Source organism: Theobroma cacao, chromosome 6 (genome assembly GCF_053813885.1).
Source record: "Theobroma cacao isolate CCN51 chromosome 6, ASM5381388v1, whole genome shotgun sequence".
Lineage (NCBI taxonomy): Eukaryota > Viridiplantae > Streptophyta > Magnoliopsida > Malvales > Malvaceae > Theobroma > Theobroma cacao.
Genome location: NC_142644.1, coordinates 2,130,273 through 2,153,918, shown reverse-complemented (window position 1 = coordinate 2,153,918; position 23,646 = coordinate 2,130,273). Strand labels below are relative to the sequence as shown.

At 36.8% G+C, this 23,646-nt stretch overlaps 2 protein-coding genes across 2 annotated transcripts; both read left to right on the top strand.

The window, feature by feature from the left end:
* Positions 1-18,554: 18,554 nt before the first annotated feature.
* On the top strand, positions 18,555-19,640 carry LOC148761965 (putative disease resistance protein At5g63020). Its single transcript, XM_088807301.1, has one exon. The coding sequence runs from the start codon at positions 18,555-18,557 to the stop codon at positions 19,638-19,640; it is 1,086 nt and encodes a 361-aa protein (XP_088663427.1).
* A 69-nt stretch (positions 19,641-19,709) lies between these two features.
* Positions 19,710-21,305, top strand: LOC18595261 (putative disease resistance protein At1g12290). Its single transcript, XM_088807300.1, has one exon. It carries the CDS (start codon positions 19,710-19,712, stop codon positions 21,303-21,305), a length of 1,596 nt encoding a protein of 531 aa, XP_088663426.1.
* The last annotated feature ends 2,341 nt before the right edge of the window (positions 21,306-23,646 follow it).

The following is a 23,646-nucleotide window of genomic DNA, read 5'->3' as shown; positions in this document are numbered from 1 at the left end:
TTGACTTCATTAACTACTTTGTTCTACTCACCAACAAAATGTCCTAATGATTGATCAGCATGAAATGATTCGCCATATGCATCCCATATTGTGTATGTACTAGTAAACCTTTTACAAAATACATGTTCCCGAACCTTATCAACAACCAAAAACTTGCTATTCAAACATTGAGAGTAAGGATATATGATCTTATTTTTAGTCTCATATCTTTGTTGATTGAACTCAAATGAAATAAATTCATCTATGCCATTCATAAATTTTGTCTTTAGAAATCCACTTGAATCCACTCGGGAATACATCCAACTCCTATCTCGTTCCATTCTGATAAAAAATATTATAATGGACATATGATGTTGTCCATTAATAGATGTTAACACAAAATTCGAATTAAAATAAAAGCCCTAAACTTAAATACTAGAATTATAAAATATTTTATTTCTTATCAACATATTAATTATTTACCAAAATGTTACTTAATTTATTTGATTAATTTATTAAAATATTAATTAATTTAAATATTTTTCCTAAATTAGTTAAATTAAGTAATTAATTCCATAGAACCTTAATTAATGTAAATAAATAAAATATTATATACTATTACTCATGTAATTAGTGGATTAATTACTAGCACATTACATTACTTAATATCCTAAATATTATATAATTTTAATTAACAATCATTAACACCTTAATTAATTTAAATTTTTTTTAAATTACATAACATTACTTATGAAATAATTGCTTAGTAACTATCATTAACACCCTTCTCTTATCTAACAGCATATCGCATGCCAAGTCTCAGATTGGTCCCGGCTTGCCGACTCCAACTCATTCAGACCAATTGATACTTCTGCATCTTCTCAAAGAAAGGTGATTTTCCTCTACTCTAATTTATATCATTAATTATATGTAGTCAAATTAGTTAACTAAGTAATACGTTTTACTAACCAATAAGTCTTTTTTCTAGTACTTTTAAGGAGACTGACGTTACTCCATGATTACGAGAACTATCAAGAGTAACTTCAGTAAGCCTTGGTCAATATGGAGGTAGGTTCCTTTGAAGTGTAAGGATAACATGTGGCGAAAAGTTAACATAACGTAAAGATATCATATTTTTGTATATATATCATAATTTTTCATACTAAAATAATATTTTTTTATTAAGAAATCTTTCACATGGGCTGCTACAGATGCAACGATGGTCACATCCATATGGGAGAAGATTTGCAAAAATCGCTTCAAGGATCTATTAGGGGATGAGAGCGATAAAGCTAAAAAGGAAGCGGGTGGCCCCGACGTCGATCTTGTATTGACAAAGGGTAAGGCGTGACCTTGGATCATTTTTGAGGAATAAGACTGGCTTATTGATAACGTATGGTCCATGCCGGAGTGGTAATCACGTTCACACAAAATGAAGTAGAACCACTTGACAGAGAAGGACGATAGTGTTGCAAAACATACAAGTGGTTCCTTGCTTTTCACCCTACACCAGAAAAGGATGGTTCGTGCTTTTATTTTCATAGATACTACATAAATCATACAATTTAATAATACAATTTTTATATTGTTAATGATAGTGATATGTTTAATGATGTGTTTTTTATATTTATTCTCTTTTTATGATTACAAGAAAAGGAAAAGCAGCACCAGGCGATGTTCTCCGAGCTCTTCGAACGCATTCATAAGTGACAAAAAGGTAACGGAGAATTTGCGGACAACAAGTTCAAGATTGTCAGTGTAAGTGATAAGTGTGTTTATATATATATATATATATATATATATATATATATATATATTCGATATATATGTTGCTTACTAATTAAATAACCTAATCATTTTAATTGTTTTTCTATTTATAGGAATTATATGCTTTGGCTATATTGTAGAAGTACGATTATGAGTCGTCAACCTAGTCGGAGTTTGATCTAGAGGCATGGACCAATGCCATTGGAGGCCCTAGCACTACTCGGACCCATGTTTATAGATTTGGCACCAGAGTCCTCGTTTCAAGACTTTTGGCTTCAACTGCGACATCTGAGCCCACTTATGGCCTTAACGATGCACCACCTCCTCTGCCTAATCTTGCACTTGAACCTGAGGGATATCAATGATTGGTTACCGATCTTTGATTGTTGAAAATGTCTTTCGATAGACTTAATCACTTGTTGTTGGAGGTAATTAGATCGAGGAAATCACTAGACACAGCAGGGGCTTCCTCATCACAGTTGTTGGATTTACAACCTCCACCATAGCAACAACAGCCTCCTCCATGACAATAGTAGCAACAGCCACCCCCACCCTTTTAGTGAGATTTGTATTTATATTGGATGTTTACATTCGAATTATTATCAAATGTGTCTACATTGAAATTATTGTTATTATTATTGATGATTTACATTAAATTTTCATATTTTCTATACGCATATATATGTTTGCTATATATTTACTTTTTCAATGATAGCATCATATCATAATTTTATTACGAACAAGATAAAATCTAATCTCTAAACAAAAAAAAAAATACTCTACAAGTATTACCGATGAAATTATCGACAGATTTTATCAATTAACAACAAAAATCATCAACTACCAATAGAATCGTCGACAGGCTTCATACCAAATACCAACATAATATTGATGAAATTATTGCCATTACCGACAGATACTACTTGCAACTTTCAAAGTAGACTTCGTCTAGTATCCATCGGCAAATCCATCGGTAACTACCGATGAAATTACTGACAAATTGATCTCGATGGAACTACCAACGAAACTTAATTCGTCAATAATGTTACCGATGGAATTTATTGACCGATTTTAACCAATACTAACGACTATCCCAAAGATGAATTCGAGTCTTTGCCAATGGAATTGCTAATGAAAACTTTGATCCGTAAGTTACCGACAGAATAATCTGTCACCGACAGATTTGCCATTACCGACGATAGCATTTTCGATCGACTATTGACAAGATTGTTCGTCATTATTTTTGTCTGTAATGTAACATATCGACGGAATCTTATCTATTACCGATGAAAAATTCTGCCAATAATACCATATTTTTTGTAGTAAATTTAATCATTGATGTTTTAAAATAGTAATATCTAATTTATAATTTAAATATTATTATGCTTAAAATATTAATAATTTTAATTACTTTTTAAATTTAAAATATTAATTTTTTATAATATATAATTAAAAACTTAAACTCTTTATCATAATATGATTTATTTTCATCAAAAACAAAAATACCTTTTATATAATTTAGTAAAATTTATAGCAAAAGACAAAATTAAGTAAATTTTTTCTTTTCTTAATCATTTGATCTTTATTTTCATTAAATCTTTAAAATTTTAATAATTTAATAATTTATTATTAAAGTATTAGTATAATTTTTATTTTTTATTTTTTTGTATTTTCATTTTTTATTTTTTAATTTATATTTTCACTTAATAATTTTAACATTAATATTTTTAAAATATTAATATTTTATTTATAATTTTTGAAGAATAGTTATTTCTCTAGAACGACTGTTTCTTCTTCTAAAACCAAAGCAAATGAAGGCAGAAGATATTTTGAGAAATAGAGGGGGAATCGCTTAGCCGTTTCCCGACCAAACGTGCTGAAAGTGTTTAACTCTTTTGTTGCAATACCTTCGTATTGTTGTTTCTAGTTCTTCGCTTTATCTACATGTCTTGAACGTTGTGGGAGATCAAAGGCGAGGGTGAAGCCAGGGACTGGCAGGGGCCCTAAGTGTATATGGAACATGGAGATTTCTTCAATCAAAATGGGCCCTTCCTTTTTTTACAAAATTTATAAATATTTTACGTTTCAATTTCGTTATATCCTATCAAATTCTTGATGTACAATGGACTTGGGTCGGGTGTAGTGTTAAAATATTGTCCTTAATTTCTTCGGTGATGTCTGTTAATAATTTAATTTGAACTTTTTTTAGCACAGAAATCACCTTTTTTTTTTTAGAAAAATTTTTTTAACCCTTAAAAATAACATGTTTTTGTAAATAACCTTCAAGATAATTTTAACTGTTTTTAGCCACCAGAATAATTTTGGGACAAAAATGCCCTTAATGAGCCATCTTCGTTAGCGTGCACTCTCAAATAGGCGAAAAATGAGAGAAAAAAAAAACATGCGAAGATTGTTTGTGCAAAATACCCATAATTTTTTTTTTTTTGCGAAAGTTGTGCAAAACAAAATAATGTTGCATGAGATGGGTTTTCAGAGATTTGGGACACGGCATTCAGATAATAGGAGAAGAGAGATATTAAATCGAACGAGGAACCGATCGTCATGAATCGAAAGCTTGGCTAATGATGTGAAACCAGAAATCCTTGATACGGTGGTAAATTGAAAGGAGAAAGATGTGAATCTAAAGCAGGAAATGGTCCTACTATAGCAGGCCATATGTGAGACGGCTGTCGTAGGGCAGGGTTTAGAGTTTGTGAAACGTCATGTTGGGAATGTGTGAGACGGATGTAACACGGTACCGGTCAGAGTTGGTGAGACGTCATGGAGGGAATTTGTGAGACGCTAGAGTTAAGAGTTGGCGACACGCCATGAAGGGAATCTGTGGCACATTAGTGTTCAGAGTTGGTGAGATGCCATGGAGAGAATCTATGACACGCCAGAGTTAGGAGTTGGTGACACGGCATGGAGGGAATCTATGACACGTCAATGTTCAGAGTTGGTGAGACGCCATGGAGGGAATTTGTGAGACGCCAGAGTTAAAAGTTAGTGACACGGCATGGAGGGAATCTATGACAAGCCAGCGTTCAGAGTTGGTGAAACGCCATGGATGGAATGTGTGACATGTCAGAGTTAAGAGTTTGTGACACGCCATGGAGGGAAGCTGTGACACGCTAGAGTTCAGAGTTGGTGACACGCCATTGAGGGAATCTGTGACACGTCAGCGTTCAAAGTTGGTGAGATGCCATAAAGGGAATCTGTGACATGCCAGAGTTAAGAGTTGGTGACACGGCATTGAGGGAATTTGTTACACGCTAGTGTTCAGAGTTAGTGAGACGCCATGGAGGGAATCTGTGAAACGCCAGAGTTAAGAGTTGGTGACATGCCTTGGAGGGAAGCTGTGACACGTCAGAGTTCAGAGTTGGTGACACGGCATGGTCATGGTTTAGAGTGTGTGATACGACATTGCTTGAAAAGTTGACACACCATGGTCATGGCTTAGAGTGTGTGACACGTCAGTGCTTGAGCAGCTGACACATCATGGTTTGAATAGAGAGAGGAAAAAAAAGCGAGCAGTTAACGTGGTAACCGTTTAGACTTCCACTCAATTAATTCCCCTTCCCCTTGTTCAGAATAAATAAAAATATTAGAATGCCATTTTTCATTTCATTTTAAACAGTTATTATTCAGAATTCGTAACATTTATGTGATTCATTTCTCATTCCCGTCGGTATCAAAGTGTTCGAGAAGGCTCTTTGCAAGCGTAAGGACACCAGAGCATGAGCAACAATGTCGGCCATGAATGAAGAGGTTAGTGAGTCACAAATTAAAACATTCTTGTGTTCGTTAATTTTTTGAGTTTTTTTCTGGGTTTGTTTGATATGTTTGGGTTTTTTGTTTTGTTTTGAAAATGTTTAAACTGTGTTTAGGGTCTAGTTTGATGGTTGTTGGGGTTAAGTCGTAGTGGTTTTAGGGGTTTTGGGTGTTTACCGGGTGACGCCATTGTTATTCTTGTTATTATAGTTAGTTATTGGGGTGTCAGCTTTATATGGTTTGCTTTGATATGCATGGCGTGTCATAGCATTTGACTTGATATGCATGGCGTGTCACAGCATTTTACTTGTTATGCATGGCGTGTGACAGCATTTTACTTGATATGCATGGCGTATGACAGCATTTTACTTGATATGCATGACGTGTCACAACAATTTACTTGCTATGCATGGTGTGTGACAGCATTTTACTTGATATGCATGGCATGTCACAACATTTGACCTGTTATGCATGGCGTGTCACAACGTTTAACTTGTTATGCATGGCGTGTCACAACATTTAAGTTGTTATGCATGGCGTGTCACAACATTTAACTTGTTATGCATGGCATGTCACAACATTTTGCTTGCTATGAATGACGTGTCATAACTTTTGTTCCTTATTTATGTATTCAGTATACCTTGTTGCACATGACGGCTTAACTCACTAGTGCATGTGTGCCATGTTTTGCAGATCCAGCGCAGACAATATGAGGATTTTGATAGTTTACTGATTGTGCTGAGGGAGAAGTGGGCATTCAACGTCGTAATTAAGACTCATTGTAAGTGGTCGCAACTGCATTACATAATAAAAACTCTCCAACAGAAGGGGGAGTATGATGCAGTTAAGCGTTCCTGCTTTGGAATGATCTTGGACGTCTATCCACAGGGGTATTTTTGCACCGATCTCTTGCACAACATCATGATTTGGAGGATCAGTGAGAACCAGTCAATGGACCACGAGCTATGGTTTGCCATTGGCAAGAGCAAGGCGCGGCTATCAAAGCAGGAGTTCTGCTTCATCACCGGGCTGAAGTTTGGTCTAATGCCCTATGTGTTCAGACGATCATACGAGGTTGCTGCGAGGGGAATTCATGACAGATGCTGGAACGGGCAGAACAACGTCAAGCTGCAAGTTTTGCTTGATACGTTCCGCGAGGATAACTTCCAGCAACCAGGAGACGCAACGAAGATGGCACTCGTCTTGATCGCGAACAACATTTTATTTGGTCAAGACTATCGTCAACAGGTGACACCTTGGTTGCTATCATTGGTGAAGGACATCAATGCTTGGAATGTCTTCCCATAGGGCCACTATGTTTGGAAGCTGACCTTGGACTACCTTTTGAAGGGGTTCGAAGTTCCTGAGTCAAGCGTGACAAAGGAAACTCGGTTACGCTACAACATATACGGATTCGCATGGGTGATACAGGTACTATCACGTAACATTTTTCAGTTTTCTTTTGGAAAAAAATTAATGGGTATACTCATTTATGATTTACGGTCTGATAATGGTTACATTTGACATGTAGTTTTGGGCAATGGAAGCAATTCCTGCCCTCCGAAAAATAGTTGCCCTCTCTGGTCGAAAGGACAACGTGTACCCACGAATGTTCAAATGGGATTGCAAACAGAAGCCTAAAGACTTCTACAAGGCAATTCAGAAGTTAGAGTCATTTGAGGATGTGAGTGAATAGCTGCTAATTTTTGCGTTATATTTGTATAATAATTTTCCCTATTCGATAATGACAACATTTTATTTGTTTATTTGCAATTGTGGGCATTGGAGATGTTGGAACCCACTACGGATTAGGCCCTCCGAGGGTATTTTGTGGATCTTGATGTTCCGTTATCGGAGGGCCACGAGTACGTGCCAATATGGCACATGGAGGATCGGTCAGATTGGGGCATAGGTACGAGGCAAAAAGAGAGAACATTGAAGGAGAAAAGAGCCTCTGGTGGCACGAAGCAAATACGCACCGCCACTAGTTTAGTTGATGAGCTGTCGGGCCTTGAGTTGATGGACGAAGAGGACGACCATGGTCAAGGCAGTGAACAGCCGGTAAAGACAATTGTAACGGTTTTGTGTTCTCCAATTTCATATGTGATTATCGAATAACATTTCTATGTTTACAGTTGGACCATGCGTCGGTAGCTCCAGAACCACCCACAGGTCCTCCTCAAACGCACAGTGAAAATGACCCGTCTGTAAGATCGGTTCCAACGGTTTGTGTTCTACATTCCCACATATGTTTATCAAGTAACATAGTAATTTCTATAATTTCACTTTACAGATCGATCGGTCCCGCTCAACCGCATACAGCTAACGAGCCGGCGGTAAGGACATTAAAGTTGTAACGGTTAATGTTCAATAATTCCATACATGATTATTGAATAACATAGTTATATATGTAATTGCAATTTGCGAAAACAACGACTGGTCCTCAAGCATAGATGGGTCCGACTCCACTGCAGACTGCTAACGATCCGCCGGTTAGGATATTAAAGTTGTAACGGTTAATGTTCAACAATTCCATATATGATTATTGAATAACACAGTTATATATGTTATCACAGTTGACGCAGTCGAGAACAATCAATGACGGAACAGTCACTACCCGTTAACTCTGACGGATCATGCGTAAGCATGAAAAAGAGATGTCAGAGCTGAAGGCTTCAATTCAATCATTGAGTCTAGCAATGCAAACACTTGAGGATCGTATCATTGCTCGGATTCTTGATGGCCTTAAATCACAAGTACGTTATTCTATCTTCGCTTGGATTTTGATGGTTTACGTTTAGCAACTGTTTAGCAACTGTTTAGCGTGTGACAACATTTGACTTGATATGCATGGCGTGTCAGAACATTTTGCTTGCTATCATTAGCGTGTCACAAGTGTTTGCTTGTTATGGATGGTGTGTCACAACGTTTAACTTGTTATGCATGACGTGTCACAACAATTTGCTTGTTATGGATGGCGTGTCACAACGTTTTACTTGTTATGCATTGTGTGTCACAATAATTTTTTTGTTATGGATGGCGTGTCACAACATTTTGTTTGTCATGCATGGCGTGTCACAGTATTTTAGGGTATGTGCATGGCGTGTCACAATATTTTACTTGATATGCATGTTTATGACAACATTTAACTTGATATGCACGGCGTATCACAACATTTTACTGTTTATGGTTTGTGGTATTTTATGAGCTAACTAAGGGTTTTTCCCCTTTTGTAAGGAAGTCCATCTCACGGTGCTGGTCTGGACCACGATGATGTTGATGATGGACAACATCATGAACCTGGTGTTGATATTGACTATGATGTTCTTGGTGCTGACGGAGAGCACGAAACTCATGTCGATGACGTCGTCGATGAAGCTGTGGCAGTGGATGTCACCCTTCAATCAGATGATGCTGAAGGAGAGCATGTGCCCTACCTAAGTCCATTATCGATGCATTTACTGGAGGGGATGGGGAGCTTGACTCAATCGTGGCTGAAAGAGAGCATCTTCCTCTGGCCGATGCATTCCTCGATGCAGCAGCAGGAGTTATAGTTCTTTATCGTGGGAGCACTACTGATGCAGTTGAGATACAGTCGTCGTCACTAGAGTCATCTGCTGTCCATCATGGTGCAGTAAAAATTTTAGACCCAAATGAGCGGGCACGACTGAAAATGGCGAGCAAAGACATGGCAAGCCCGTTTGTCGACCCCTTAGTGACCCATCGAGATGTGAGGGATAAAATTGTAAAAGACTATGAAGCTTTCAAGAAAGACTAGTCGACGAGGTAAGCTCATAAATAACATTGCAAATATTATGATTTTAATGAAACATTAATCCACCAAGACTTATGAAATTCATTTTGGAACATATGCAAGCTTAACGTCGGCATCTTAGGGGATCAAGAGGCTGACTTTTTCATAACCTTAGAGGATTCCACTGAAGAAATGACAAATGAACATATCGACGCATGCCTCAGCCTACTCGGCAAGCGAATGACAAGGTCGAAGTCGAAGCTGTACACTACCCGTACATGCGTGGTTGACACGATATTCTTCATAAGTTTATTCAAAAATTGTTCAATTCTATAAATACTAAGTTTTTGTTTGCATAAAGTGTCACAACTCGGAACTCCTCTCGAGCCCGTGACAACCACCGCGGTGCCCCGATGGGCACTCATCTCCCTGAATGCCAATCGGAACTCCGCAAGACTTAATATCAGTTTCTTGTTTTCCCCGGTGAGTAACTATTGCCAAATATTATGTCTAAAGGATTTTGAGCTATTTTCAACTTAAAACTGATAAAATAAAAATTTTGTCTCACAGGGGCATTTTGGTCATTTTTCACTGAAAATTTTGAAACCAGTTAAAAATGTAGTAAACAAGTACCAATCACATAATTCATATTTAAAAATAAGTTTAAGCATTTAAAACCTTTATTTAAAATGAAATTATAATTATTTGAATATAATAAGAAGATAAAACAAAATATTCAATAAAATATTTTATTTTTTTATAAACAGTAATTTTAGAGTTATACGTAAATACTTTTTATAACGTAAAAACAAAAAAAAATTCATTCTTACTATAACACAATAAACTAGAGTATTTAAATTAATTTAAATTTACAACATCAAGTGTGCTCACAAATAACTAGAATTAAGGAAAACTGTGAACATATTGTATGGAGGACGCTAATTCAATAGAAGGCCTCGATGGAATCAGCTATCTACAGCTTACTCTGAGCTTGAAATGGGTGGAAATGAGGGTGGTGAGATTATAAAATCTCAATGAGTAAACAAACATCATTTAAATCAGCTAAAGTCGAGTAAAAGGAGACAATTCAAATATCCCATCATTTTTAAGTATTTCACAATTTGAAAATTCATCCCAACCCATGCAAACGGTTGTATTTCATTTAATTTCTCATTAAGGCTTATGATTTCCATAAACATTTGGCTCATGCCATCAAATAGTACTCAGTGACACCTTGATCAGAGGTGTACACTCGAGCCCGCCAAGGTTGTTAAAAATTCACATTTCGTATAAATTATATTTTTATTTTGAAAATATAGTCATTCTTTGGCGTTAGCGGAGTTCATCATCACGAGGTGGTTCGACGTGACGTGAACTCTAACCATACCTCAGGAGATACCATACGCGCCTCTCCGACCAAGGTACATACATATATCCAGATTTCGTGCCCCTCTAATAGGCTGGTCCACAAAATCCACCCACTGCAGCAAGCTAAACCCACCATACAATAAAATTCGATAACATGATATGGCAATTATTGTAATTCACAGCCTTTCAAGGCTAAATACACATTTCATACATTTCAACACAAATATCAATTCATCCATTCATGCAAATATTGTCATAAGCCATTCGATTTCAAATCATAAATTTACAATATAACAAGTGGTCTCCAATTACTCTATTTTTCAAAATCATTATTCGATTTTAAGACAATCTATAAAATCCTTTCATGTAAATACATTTTGTTTGTAAAACACAAAGATTTACCATTTAAACTCTTTTTCATAAAATTTCACCAAAACCAAATAAAAACATACTTTAGATAATAAAAATAATGGTAAGGTTACTCACCTCATAATAGCGAGATTTTTACATCACTATTGATTCGTATACAAGTATAATTATACTTAATTGCCCGCACCTACTTCGTTCAACAAGCTTTCCTAGCAACCATTTAAATTCAATACATTTAGTGAATTAATTCTACTTTTCTCTCTCTCATTCTATCATAAATCCGCTCACCTAATTCACATCTTAATATATTTTTACTATAAATAATTGCATCCTTTGTTCACGTAATTCTTTAGAGTATTAACACCGGTAACTTATTTACGGTATTTAGTGCCTATTTCAACCTTCTAAGCAACTTAAATTTACTTCATATCACCAATTAACTAATGCATAATTAAATAAAATAATTTAGCCTCCATATAATCCAATTTAAAAAAAATCATGGTGAAGAGTAAAGAAATTTTGCCCAATGAAACTAGGTTGGCCCAAATCTTCACCTTCCTTTTCTTTTAGATTTTTCTTCCTTTGTTGTTTTTGGACTCTTATTCATGGACTTCTCCCATTTCTTTCTAATTGGACCATGTCCATTTTTCCTTTATTGGACCATGGCCATTTTTCTTGCTTGTTGAGCCATGCTCACTTTTCTTGTTATTTTCTTTTCTTTTCTTTTCTTTTCTTTCTTTCTTTCTTTCCCACCGTCCAACAACCTTGTTTGTCTTTCTTTTTCTTCTCTTCACATGCACAAACCGTCCACTCTCTTCCTCTCTCTCCCTCTCACCACCGGTCACATTTTCCTAGCTTTTTATCCTTTAATTTTTTTCAGTAGATACAACTACTCATTTTGGCTCCAAAATCAGTAGCTATGCTGCTCTGTTTTTTCTCAAATATTTAGCAGCTAAGCTGCACCTTTCCCTCCAAAAATTTACAGCCAAAACAATCACAATTAACCATCAAAACAGCACCTCAAAACCTTCAATTTTTTACTGTAAAATTTTGCACTTTTTGGCCTCCAAAACCAGCAGAAAAATGGTACTTTCCAACCTCCAAAACCAGCAAAAAAATGGCTCTTTTCAGCCTCCAAAACCAGCCTTTAAATGGCTCTCTTTTCCTTCTTGAATGGTAGCAAAAATAGCCTCTCAACTCAGCTCTCTTTTCCTTTTATTTTTCTTTCTCTCTCGGCTTTCTCTTTGTTCTTTCTTTCTCTCCGTTTCTTCTTTGGTTTCTCTTTTACACTCCCTCAATCGACCTCTCTCTTCTTTATCTTCTTTACTTAGTTTACTCAATGGTATATATATGTATAGTATTTTTTTCTTCATGAATGTTCCACCCCATTCCACTTTGTTCCAACCGGCCATATAACAATCTTTTTTTTTCTTTTCTTCCTTCACTTGTTGCTTCACATGGCCGCCCCCCCCCCCCCCCCCCCCTCAAATTCACTAAGGAAAGAGTCTTTGACTCTTTTATTGACCACATGGGCGGCTGCCCATGTTGGTCCTATAATATTTTTTTATACACATACTATTATTATTTTTCTCTATGTTAATTTTATTTTTCTTATTAATTTTCATTGCATATCCTTTAACTTTTATATGTTAAATTCGATCCTTTTAATACGTCTAAAAATTTCAATTTTCATCTAACTTCCTTTCTCGATGTGTGCACCACCAAAATATACAAATTGCACCTCAACGCGGTATTACCACAATATTTAAATATTTACTTATCCGCGTTGGTTCGACTTAACAAAACACGCGTACTTCACTTTTATCGCTTATTTCTACAAAAATTCACTTGTATTTCTTCTCCTCCACTTGGATTAACCATATGATCCTTTTTCATGACTGATTTCGACATCCGGTTAAATATTAATATTTTAATATTATTTAATTAATAAAAATATTATTTTATTCTAAAAATTTTATCTTGTCTCCTTGGTACCCAAAATACCTTATTATGCCTCACTTGACTTCCGAATCGCCTTTTATCTCATATATTCTCCTCCGATAAAATTATTATTATTTTATTATTATTTTCTCGCGTATGGATCATTTTATCATAAACTACTTTTTTTGTCTTTTATCACTTTTAAACATTTTAATTGACTTCAAATTGCATCCAATCAACTTTATTTATCACCATATAAAAGTATGGGGTATTTCATGAAGTGTAAGCTAATCCGATCATGTTTCACAAGACACCATCCGTATGCTACACACGAAATTTCCAACGGAAGATGCCCAAGCCACAATGCAAATTTCAGATGACTTACGGGGGTATGTGGAGGCTGAAAGGCCGACATATGCCAAAAAATGGGAAGATGTGGATTTCATCCTTGCGCCTTGCAACGTTGGTGGGCATTGGGTGGTTGCGAAGATCGACTTGGTGAGGTGGACAATCAAGGTGGTGTACTCAGCAAGAACTTCGGATGCTAAGGATAACGAAGTTCGTGCGGGTCAAATGATACCCTTGACGACAATGATGCCATTCATCTACCACCAAGCCGATTATTTCAACAACAAATGTCGGAAGAGACGAGATTTGACGCGATGCCAGTGGATATTCAGTTGCCAAAAGCTAAAATGCATCGACAGAATGATAGTGTCAGTTGCGGTATGTTCATGATAGGGTACATGGACCATATTTTGTAATCACAAAAGATCGGAGTTAAGCAGAATATGATTGCAAAAATGCATCGGCAATACGCTCTAGAAATTTTTTTCAATAGTTGTGAGAGCGAACCCTGAACATATCGGCCCTTATCTGTACAAATTTTTTGTATACAGATTTTTTTTAATACAATTAATTTTATACACAAATTTATGGTAAACACAATTTATTTTATACAATTTATTGTAAACAGAATTCATTCTTTCTGTATACACAATATACTTTATACAATTATTTTATACAAAATTAATTTTTTTGCCTATACACAAACAATTTGATACCAAGAATTTTTTTCCTTTTCTATACAGAATATATTTAATTTGATACACAGTCGCAAGAAGTCAGCGTGTGACGCCTTAAATATGTTACCACTCAGTGTGTCCCCACATACATCTGGTTGCACTCAGCGTGTCAGCCCATAAATTTGCAAGAAGTCAGCGTGTGATGTCGTAAATCCAATAACACTCGACGTGTCAGCCCATAAATCTGCTTCCACTTAGCATGTCAGAACAATCGGGCCGTGTCGTGTGACGCCATAAATCTCCAGATACTCAGCGTGTGACGCCATTAATCTGCTTTCAGTAGACTTGTCATAAGAATTGGGCTGTGGCGTGTCACCCCACGATACTGCATGGCGTGTCATAACCTTTTGCTTGTTATGCATGGCATGTCACAACGTTTAACTTGTTATGCATGGCGTGTCATAACCTTTTGCTTGTTATGCATGGCGTGTCACAAAGTTTAACTTGTTATGCATGGCGTGTCATAACCTTTAGCACCTAAATCCGTAAAGCAAAACAAAATCAACTACAATTTTCAAACACATTTAGTTAGGCGGACAAGCTGTCTTCATCCACAACACACCCTACATTTTCAGACATTGTCCTTCGTATTGGACAATTGTTGCATGTGTGATCGGTTTGTCTGCAACTTGAACATGCTTTGGCTTGAGGCAGTTGTGGAGGTATCGATTGACTTTGAGATGGTGCCGGATTTGTGGATGGAACTGCAAATGGGGATGGGCAGTTTTGTCTATTATGCCCATACCTCTTGCATTGCGAACATCTTCGTGCTCGACTGCCTTCACCAGCGGATGGAATCTTTCTCCTCCTAGGTCTTCCCGCTTGGCCTTGTCAAGATGGGGGCAAGACGATAATTTGTTTCACATGAAGGGGGATGTCCCACTCACTAGGATTCCCAATCGGCCTAATGGATCCTAAATAACCCTCCACCAAAACGGTTGTCTTGTAGTAGTCAACGCAGGATTTAATGGCTTCACGATTGCATTTACTAAAAAACACAATAAACTCAATCTTCAAGCACAATGTAAATGATATGTCAATTACGGTTCAAATAAGAAATAAAGATATTCTGACCTTATTGCTGTAATGGCATGGCTGCATGGCAGTAAATCTGTTTGGAACTCACAACATGAACGTCTTCCTGGACAAGTTTACAAGTCTGTCCATCTTTTCGTCTTTAACTTCGAACTCCACTCGATTGATAGGCTTAACTAGAAAGCACTGTGCATCATTGAACCTTTTCTTCAACTACCTGGCAACCCAAGGGCTGAGGGGCGTGCTCACCTTGATAGCCTCCTTGTATCGGTCATGGAACCAACGCTGGAACATGTCTATGATGAACTCGATCAAAACAGTGATCGGCATTTGTCTTGCATGCTTCAAGCGTGAGTTAAAACATTTCGCAATGTTGGATGCCATCATTTGGTATCGCTTTACAAGTGAACATGCAAGTGCCCATTTCTCAGGCCCTATTCTCTAAGGTTCGCGTGGGCTCCCGGGTGAATTTGTTGTATCTGGTTCATATGTCTGTTAAAATCGGCCACCTTATAGCAATCTCAAGCAGGGGTGAAAAACATACAAACATCGTCGTGCTTGAACTTATTTTTAAAGTTTTTTTTAAAGTGGTAACCGCATAAACCATGGTGCGCTTCTGGGTATGCATTTTGAATTGCTTTCTTAATGCCGAGATGCTGATAAAAAATGAACATAATGTTTTCAGGACAACCAATCGTATCACGTAGCTTGCTAAGAAACCACATCCACGAGTCTTCGTCCTTAACATGGCAGATGCCAAACGCAACTAGATATACGCACTCGTTTGCATCTTTGCATACAGCGACAAACAGAACACCTTTGAACCTGCCTTTGAGATGTGTCGCATCAATTGCAACCGTAGGACGCATTGCATCCCTAAACCCTCGAATACAAGCTCTGTATGACCAGAAACAATATTTGAATCTCTCTTCCTCGTCAGTAGCCACTGCAATCACTGTACCAGGATTTTCTTGTTCCAACATATAAAAATACGATGGTAGTAGTTGAAATGACTCCTCCGGTGGACCGAAGACAAGCCTCTCCGCATACTCTTTCGCTTGCCAAGCCTTACCATACAAGCATTCCAATCCCCACTGAACCCTTATTTCACAAATTATGTCATTAGGTCTCAATGCTACTCCATTAGTCCGAAGCTTGTGTGACATAAGTTCACCAATCATCTTCACACTCGTAGTTGCAAACCGCCCTTGCAAACCATCAACGGTACAGGTGTGTACTTTGTGGAATGTCCGAACTTGCCAATATTCTCCTCTATCAGGTAACTTCGTTGCACGAACACTGAACTTGCATGCCTTGTCCTTGCAACCAACCTCATAACGAGCTTTACATGACCTTTTTACTCTTATCGCAAACTTTTCTTTTATAACCAACATGTTCAAAGCTCATTTCAACTCAACCTTCGACGAAAACATTCTTCCTTTGTATAAGCGATCTTCGGCACATATCGACTCCTCAGTGAAAATTGTTTAGAAGGAGAACCTTTCTACACCTACAATTACCCACGTACAACATATCCCTACATTTCCCCTTTCCTAATCACTATGATTAAGCAATGTATCAAGAGAACGAATCTCGTTCTCACCAGCGATGGGGTTATTGTATATGGGGTCATCACATTGAACATCTCCTACATCAACACCTCCAACAGGTTTCGTTTTGCCTTCAACATTATTGTAAATTGGAATGTCACTGTCATAAAGGCAGTCATCGTCTGAACTGTCATCTGGCCATTGTTCAAGCCCATCATCTGAAGTGTCGTCCAATCTATCTTCACCGGCAGCGAACAAATCCTCATTTCCCTCATCAAATGCAGTATTATCCTCCAGCGTCGCAATGTCACCCTCCAACCTCATATTGTTGTCCTCAATGGTCGTATTCTCATTTAACAATGACATTACACACTCTACAGTTTCACCCAATCGTTACATTTGTTCAAAAGAAGCAAGAAATTAGTTTGATGCACATCCTGATCGGAATTGTGCAGCCAACTGTTCTGTGAATGTCGTCTGTCTACCGGGCTGCACAAACTCTTATGCATACCTCAATTGCCATTATTGTGGGTTACGGACAGAATGCTGTGGTATATGTGAAGCATTGTAAATCTCATTTTGATTGAGCTGATTACCATGTTGTCCAACTTCTTCATGTGACATAACATTTGTTTGACGTCCCTTAATGCTGACATACACAACCGAAACATTCCTCTGTTCCAACAAAATTAATGCAACATCCTCATTGTCCTTGATAATTGGCCATGATAGCTCTCCGGGTATACTGATCAGTGCATGTAACTCAATCTCGTCAATTTCTGAGTTTACCCCAACAACATCTTCAATCAGCTTCATCAAGCCCACAAACGACAAATCACTCATAACCCCCCGCATTCGTGACTCACTGCCCTTGTAACTGCCATCCACCTACTGACCACCGTGTCTTATCACAAGTCGCACAATTGAAACCCCACTGAAATTGTGAAAAAAAAAATAATTGTCAATCATTTTACACAATGCATGTCGTGATCAAAAATTTGTTTGTCGTGTTGTTACACGCCATGCATATAACGTCAAATGTTGTAACACGCCATGCATATCAAGTCAAATGTCGTGACATGCCATGCATCAGTATCATGACAAGCCATGCATCACTCTCGTGACACGGCAATCACTGTAATTACTCACTCGTTACACCAACAGCCGTGACATGCTAAAAACCCAAAAAACCAGTTAACCCACTACACGCCAAGAATAGTTGTGACACTCCAAAAACCCATAAATTCAATTAACCCACGACACGCCAGGAACAGCCGTGACACGCTAATAACCCAAAAAACTAGTTAACCCACAACACGCCACGAAAAGCCATGACACGCAAAAATAACTCTAATACTTGTTATACATGCATGGCGTGTAACAACTCTGGGCAATGTTTCCATTTCATCTTCTAATTTACACCAAATGTTTTAGAAATTTAAGTTTGTTGCATAAATAAACCCAATAACAAGTACCTTGATGTCATCTCTGTTATAGGGTTTGTTAATCTACGACAACATAGCCAGATGCCGAGAGATAGACCACAGCCCGATGACAATGGTGCTCAACAGAGACTTGCCAGAGTTGAGACAGTTCAGAGAGTTGAGAGAGAAAGATGATCGAGCCCAAAAAGCTGCGCACATTTATTTTATTTTTTCTATTTTCTCTCTAGCGAGAGGTAGATAGCTCAAACAGCTGAGCATTTATTTGAAACGATGTTTTTAAGGGTATTTTGGTCTACTCATACTTATTTTTGACTAAAAACAGATAACTTTATATGGATCGTTATTTCTAAAATCACCTTATCACGAGGTCTCTTTTTCACAATTTTCTCTTTTTTTTTTGTCTCTTTTCTGTTAAAAGTTGCCTTTTAGTAAATACACACAAAACCCTTGCTTTACCACTTTCCCATGACTGGTATATCCTTTCCTCCTTATGACTCATAATTTCATCAAATCAGAGTCAACATATCGCTCAAAGCCCCCATCTGATTCTTCTTTGTTAGTCAATCAAACACCTCATCTCATCATGGGCAGTCTGTGCACTTTCCAAATCGGAATAGACACTATAATCTCTGATTGCCGGGATTGTATTGTTGGACAAGCTTGTTATACATGTAAGCTGAAACGAAATCATAAAGCTCTAACTCGGGCACGGGTGAACCTGGAAGCGCGAAAGGGCGACGTGAACGACAGCGTTGCAAGAGCTGAACAACAGCTTATTAAGCCATCCAACGAAGTTAAACTTTGGCTTACAAGACCGGAAAAAACGATAGAAAAAGCTGAGAAATTGATAGATCGTGCCTCTGGAGAAATTGAGAAATTACGTCTTGCGGGATGCTTTTCCAAGGATTGCAAGTCTAGCTACAAGTTTGGTAAACAAGTGGCTAGAGAACTTAAAGAAATAGGTGTTCTGTTGAATGAAGGATATTTTGACAAGATTGGTGAGAAGGAATCCGCATCCAAAGTGGAAAGAAGACCTTCTGAGCCCACAGTGGGCTTGGGATCGACATTGTCCCTCGTCCGGAGCTCACTGGAAGATAATAATGTGGGCATTATTGGTTTATATGGGTTGGGAGGAGTCGGCAAGACGACTCTCTTGACCGAAATTAACAACATGTTGTGCGATCCGCCAATTCGTTATGATGTTGTAATTTGGGTGGAGTCGTCTAGAAGTGACACTGTTCAAGAAAAGATTTGTGAGAAGATACGTCCTTCAGATGAGCCGTGGAAGAAAAAAGTGGGTGGTGAAATGGCTCAAGATATCTACAGAATCTGGAGTCAAAGGAAGTTTGTTTTGTTGTTAGACGATGTGTGGAAATTGGTGAATTTGAAGGATGTAGGGATACCTAACCCGAGTCCGGAAAATGGGTCTAAAGTAGTTTTGACTACCCGTTTGTCACACGTATGTCGGGCAATGCGAGCCCAGCGGATAATTGAAGTAAAGTGTTTGGGAGAGCCTGAAGCTTGGACATTGTTTCAGCAGAAGGTTACCTTCACGAATAGCGATCCTGAAGTTTGAGAGGTCGCTAAAAGCGTGGCTGCAGAATGTGGTGGACTGCCTCTTGCCCTAGATATAATTGGTGGAGCCATGACGGGCAAGACGAGGCGCGAATCATGGGACTTTGCTAAAAAGGTATTAAAGAACTCTGCACATAAATTTGTGGAAATAAGAAAACTATATTCTGTTTTAAGCGACAGTTACGAAACCTTGCTTCGCGATAGAATGAAATCTTGCTTCTTGTACTCTTCTTTGTTTCCTGAGGGGTCGCCTATTTTGAAGTCCAGCTTAATCAATTATTGGTTTGGTGAGGGACTTTTGGATATGTTTGAGAGCATAAACGATGCTCTAACGCGAGGGCACTACGTTATTGAACAACTCGTTAGTGCCAATTTGTTTCAACAAGATGAGAAAGACGATTACGTGAAGTTGCATGATGTGATACGTGACATGGCACTGTGGATAGCATGCGGGCGTGAAGCAGCAGGCAAGAGATTTCTTGTACAAGCAGGGCTCCAATTGACTGAAGCACCCAAGGTTGGAAATTGGAAAGATATGAGAAGAATGTCATTGATGCAAAATGAAATTAAAAATCTATCATTCATCCCTCGTTGCCCCAAAATTGAAACTCTATTTCTCAACAGCAATGATTTGCAGGTCATCAAGGGTGGCTTCTTCCAGTCTATGCGTAATCTAAGAGTTCTTAACTTGTCAGATAATAGGAATCTAACAAGATTGCCTGAGGGAATTTCAGAATTGGTTTCATTGGAATGTCTTGATCTATCATCGACAGGTTTAGGAGAGTTGCCAATTAAGCTGGAAATCTTATCAAAATTGAAACTCTTGGATTTGAAGAACATAAAGAAAATGGAAAGAATACCACAAAAACTTATACGTAGTTTCTCAAAGCTTCAAGTGTTCAGAATAAACGAGAGTGATAGTAGTTGTCTGGATGAAACCGAAAAAGGCAATGTCCTGAATGGTGGTAATGAAGGTCTAATAGAGGAACTGCGGCGTTTGCAAGATTTCAATATGCTGAGTACTCACATAGGAAGCATTTCTGCTCTTGAAAGATTTTTGAGCTCCCACAACTTACGAGGATGCATGGTAGAGCTATGGCTACACACTCTTAGTGAGTCAGAGGAATTGAATGTTATTTCTTTAGCAAATATGAAGCTAGAGAGCCTAAATGTATGCAACTGTGAAATAATGAAAGAGGTGATCAGGATACAAATTCCAACCAATACTCCTCGCTTTGACAAACTGGGGACGGTCGAAATCTCATTCGGCCACAACTTGAAGGACACGACCTGGCTTATCCTAGCTCCAAATCTAAAGTCTCTCACGGTAGCGTTTTGTCAAGAAATGGAAAAAATAATGAGCAAGCACAAACTGAGTGAAGTTGCAAATGTGGTTGGAGACCTTGACTCTAAGCGATTTGATAAGCTCCAAACTCTTTGGCTGAATACGCTACCAAAATTGGAAAGCATATGCGGGGAAGCCCTACCTTTCCCATGTTTGACAGAAGTCGTGGTGATCAGCTGCTCAAAACTGAACAAGCTTCCGTTCAACTCTGACAGTGGAAAAAAAATCAGCATTAAAGGAAACCAACAGTGGTGGAAAGATCTAGAATGGGAGAATGAATCCACTCAAAATGCTTTTCGTCCTTGTTTCCATCCTGCTTAGAAAGTAATGTTTTCCATCTATTTTTCTATCTTTTATTTTTCATTTCCTCCAAACCTAATGTTGTACTATAGCTTGCTGCTTTTGAGTGATAATAGTTTGCTGCTTTTAGTGTTTGATGTAATGTTTCTTCCAAAGTCCTATCTATCACTGATGACTATTACGGTACATTTTTGTACCTATGTACATTTTTGCTTTTAAATTTTAAGATTGAGACTTGAGAGTTGAGACCATCTTCAATATTATTTTAAGATTTTTATTTTATAATTGAAAGAAAGGGGATTTAAACTTTGTTTTTAATCAATAAGTCAAATGTTCGGGTGTAGCAATATTATTTTAAGTTAAAGACGGAAGATCGAAAATTTTCAAATATTTATAGGTAATGGGATTAAATTTATAGTGTAGACGAATATAGTGCAAATTTTGATTAAATTTTTAGAGTAAAGAAAGGGTCAGAGAAGCGTATCAAATCATGATGTTAATTAGTGACTTGAAAATTAATTAAATTTGATACCTAGAAATAGACTTTCTTCTAGGACAAAAGAAGACATAGAATAGAAAAAACAAAAATCTTTCTTTCCTTTCTCAATATTGTCTAGATTTCTTCTATATCATTTTGTTGTAAAGAAATCTTATAGAAGTTAAGTAATATTGTGATACATCATTTTGTTGTAAAGAAATCATATAGAAGTTAAGTAATATTGTGATACACCGGCGGATACTCAGTGAATCGATTTTGTCAGTGCAAAACATAGTCAATCACTAGTCTTCATTGTATTTTTGAGGTTTATACATCAATAACTCTTTTACACACTATAAATGAGAGAAAATAAAACCTTACGAAAAGTGACATTGTTATATGCCTTGAAGCCATTTCTTGATTTTCCAATTTTGTATTCCAACAATCTTAAGGTTTTATTTAGTTTCAGCAATGACTGCTACAAGTGAAACACTAAGGGAATTGGCTTTTAATTTTTGTGAAATTGGACTGAGTTGATGTTGACAAGGAAAATGGTAGAATGATTCCTCATTGGATTATAAGATAAGTTTTCTTTCCTTACTAGATATGCATGATATTAAATGTGAAATGCATGAAAAACGTATGTTGGTTTGAAAAAGAGATTTTGTTATATTCATATATGATCTTGATATGGATGAGGTTATTGTTGTATTTGATAAACTTCTCCTCATGGAAAGACAGTAAGAAATTTCTAAGATATAAGAAAGAGTAGATGCCTCTCAAGGATTTTGGTAATCATCTTTAAATAGAATAAGATTGTTGCAACCAAGATGAAAAGGATAAAGATCCTAAAAAAAAGCATATTGAGTTGTGATAAAAGACAAACCATCAAGGTCTATCTAATAAGAAGGTATGTAGCATTCTTATTATACATTAAAGTATAATAATGACCATATACCATCAAGGTTCATTTGATGAAAGATACTAGGTGTGGGTATGTGACACTCCTATTATACATGAAGGTACAATGGTGCCAATATGTAAATATAATATCTTGGTATATACTGCATTCTTATTTTATCATCGAAGATATAATGGTGCAAAATAAATATTCAATATCTTTGATATTACATTTCTATTGTGCAATACAGACACAATGATGCTAATGTGAACACATACCTTGATGTGTTAATTGACATTTTAATATACATTAAGGTATAATGTTGTTAGCTAAGAAAGAAGGGAATGTGCATAAGCTTTTAAAGTCCTTGTATGGAATAAAACAAACACCTAAAAATGTGTTTGTAATATTCATACTCTCTATTACATGTATGGCAAAAATAAAATATTTTGGACGAATAATAGATGCATAATCAATTTTATTAAACTCCAATGATCCCCATAATTAATTTTCTCAGTTTTTTTTATGTTGTACAAACTCTTTTGTAAGTGCTACGAAAGAAAAGAATCTAACCAGATCATGGTGATTTGATGATAGCTGCCCCTCTTCTTATAAGAAGCGTTCTTCTTATAAGAAGCGTTGAAGGAAGGAGAAAGAAGCTACTTTCCTTGTTTGCAATCACATGATTTAGATTAAAAGCATGTTTGGCTTGGTTTTTTTTTTTTTTTAGCTTAAAAAATATTATAAAACTCTTATAAAAAATAATAGCTTTTAAAATTAAGCTAAAGTTATTTAGTAAATTTACTTTTTATAAGCTTTTTTTTTTTTTTTTGTAGATAAGCTGTTGGCAAAACAACTTATATAAACTCTAATTTTGATTAAACTTGCTATAAAGGATATCTAATAAATCAGGAGAAAAAAATTGAATCAAATAAAAAAATTTGAGTGTGAAAAAAATATAATTTCCCTTATAATATTATGAA

Coding starts and splice junctions, on each gene's coding strand:
- LOC18595261 (XM_088807300.1), top strand. CDS start 19,710: ATGACGGGCAAGACGAGGCGCGAATCATGGGACTTTGCTAAAAAGGTA.
- LOC148761965 (XM_088807301.1), top strand. CDS start 18,555: ATGACTCATAATTTCATCAAATCAGAGTCAACATATCGCTCAAAGCCC.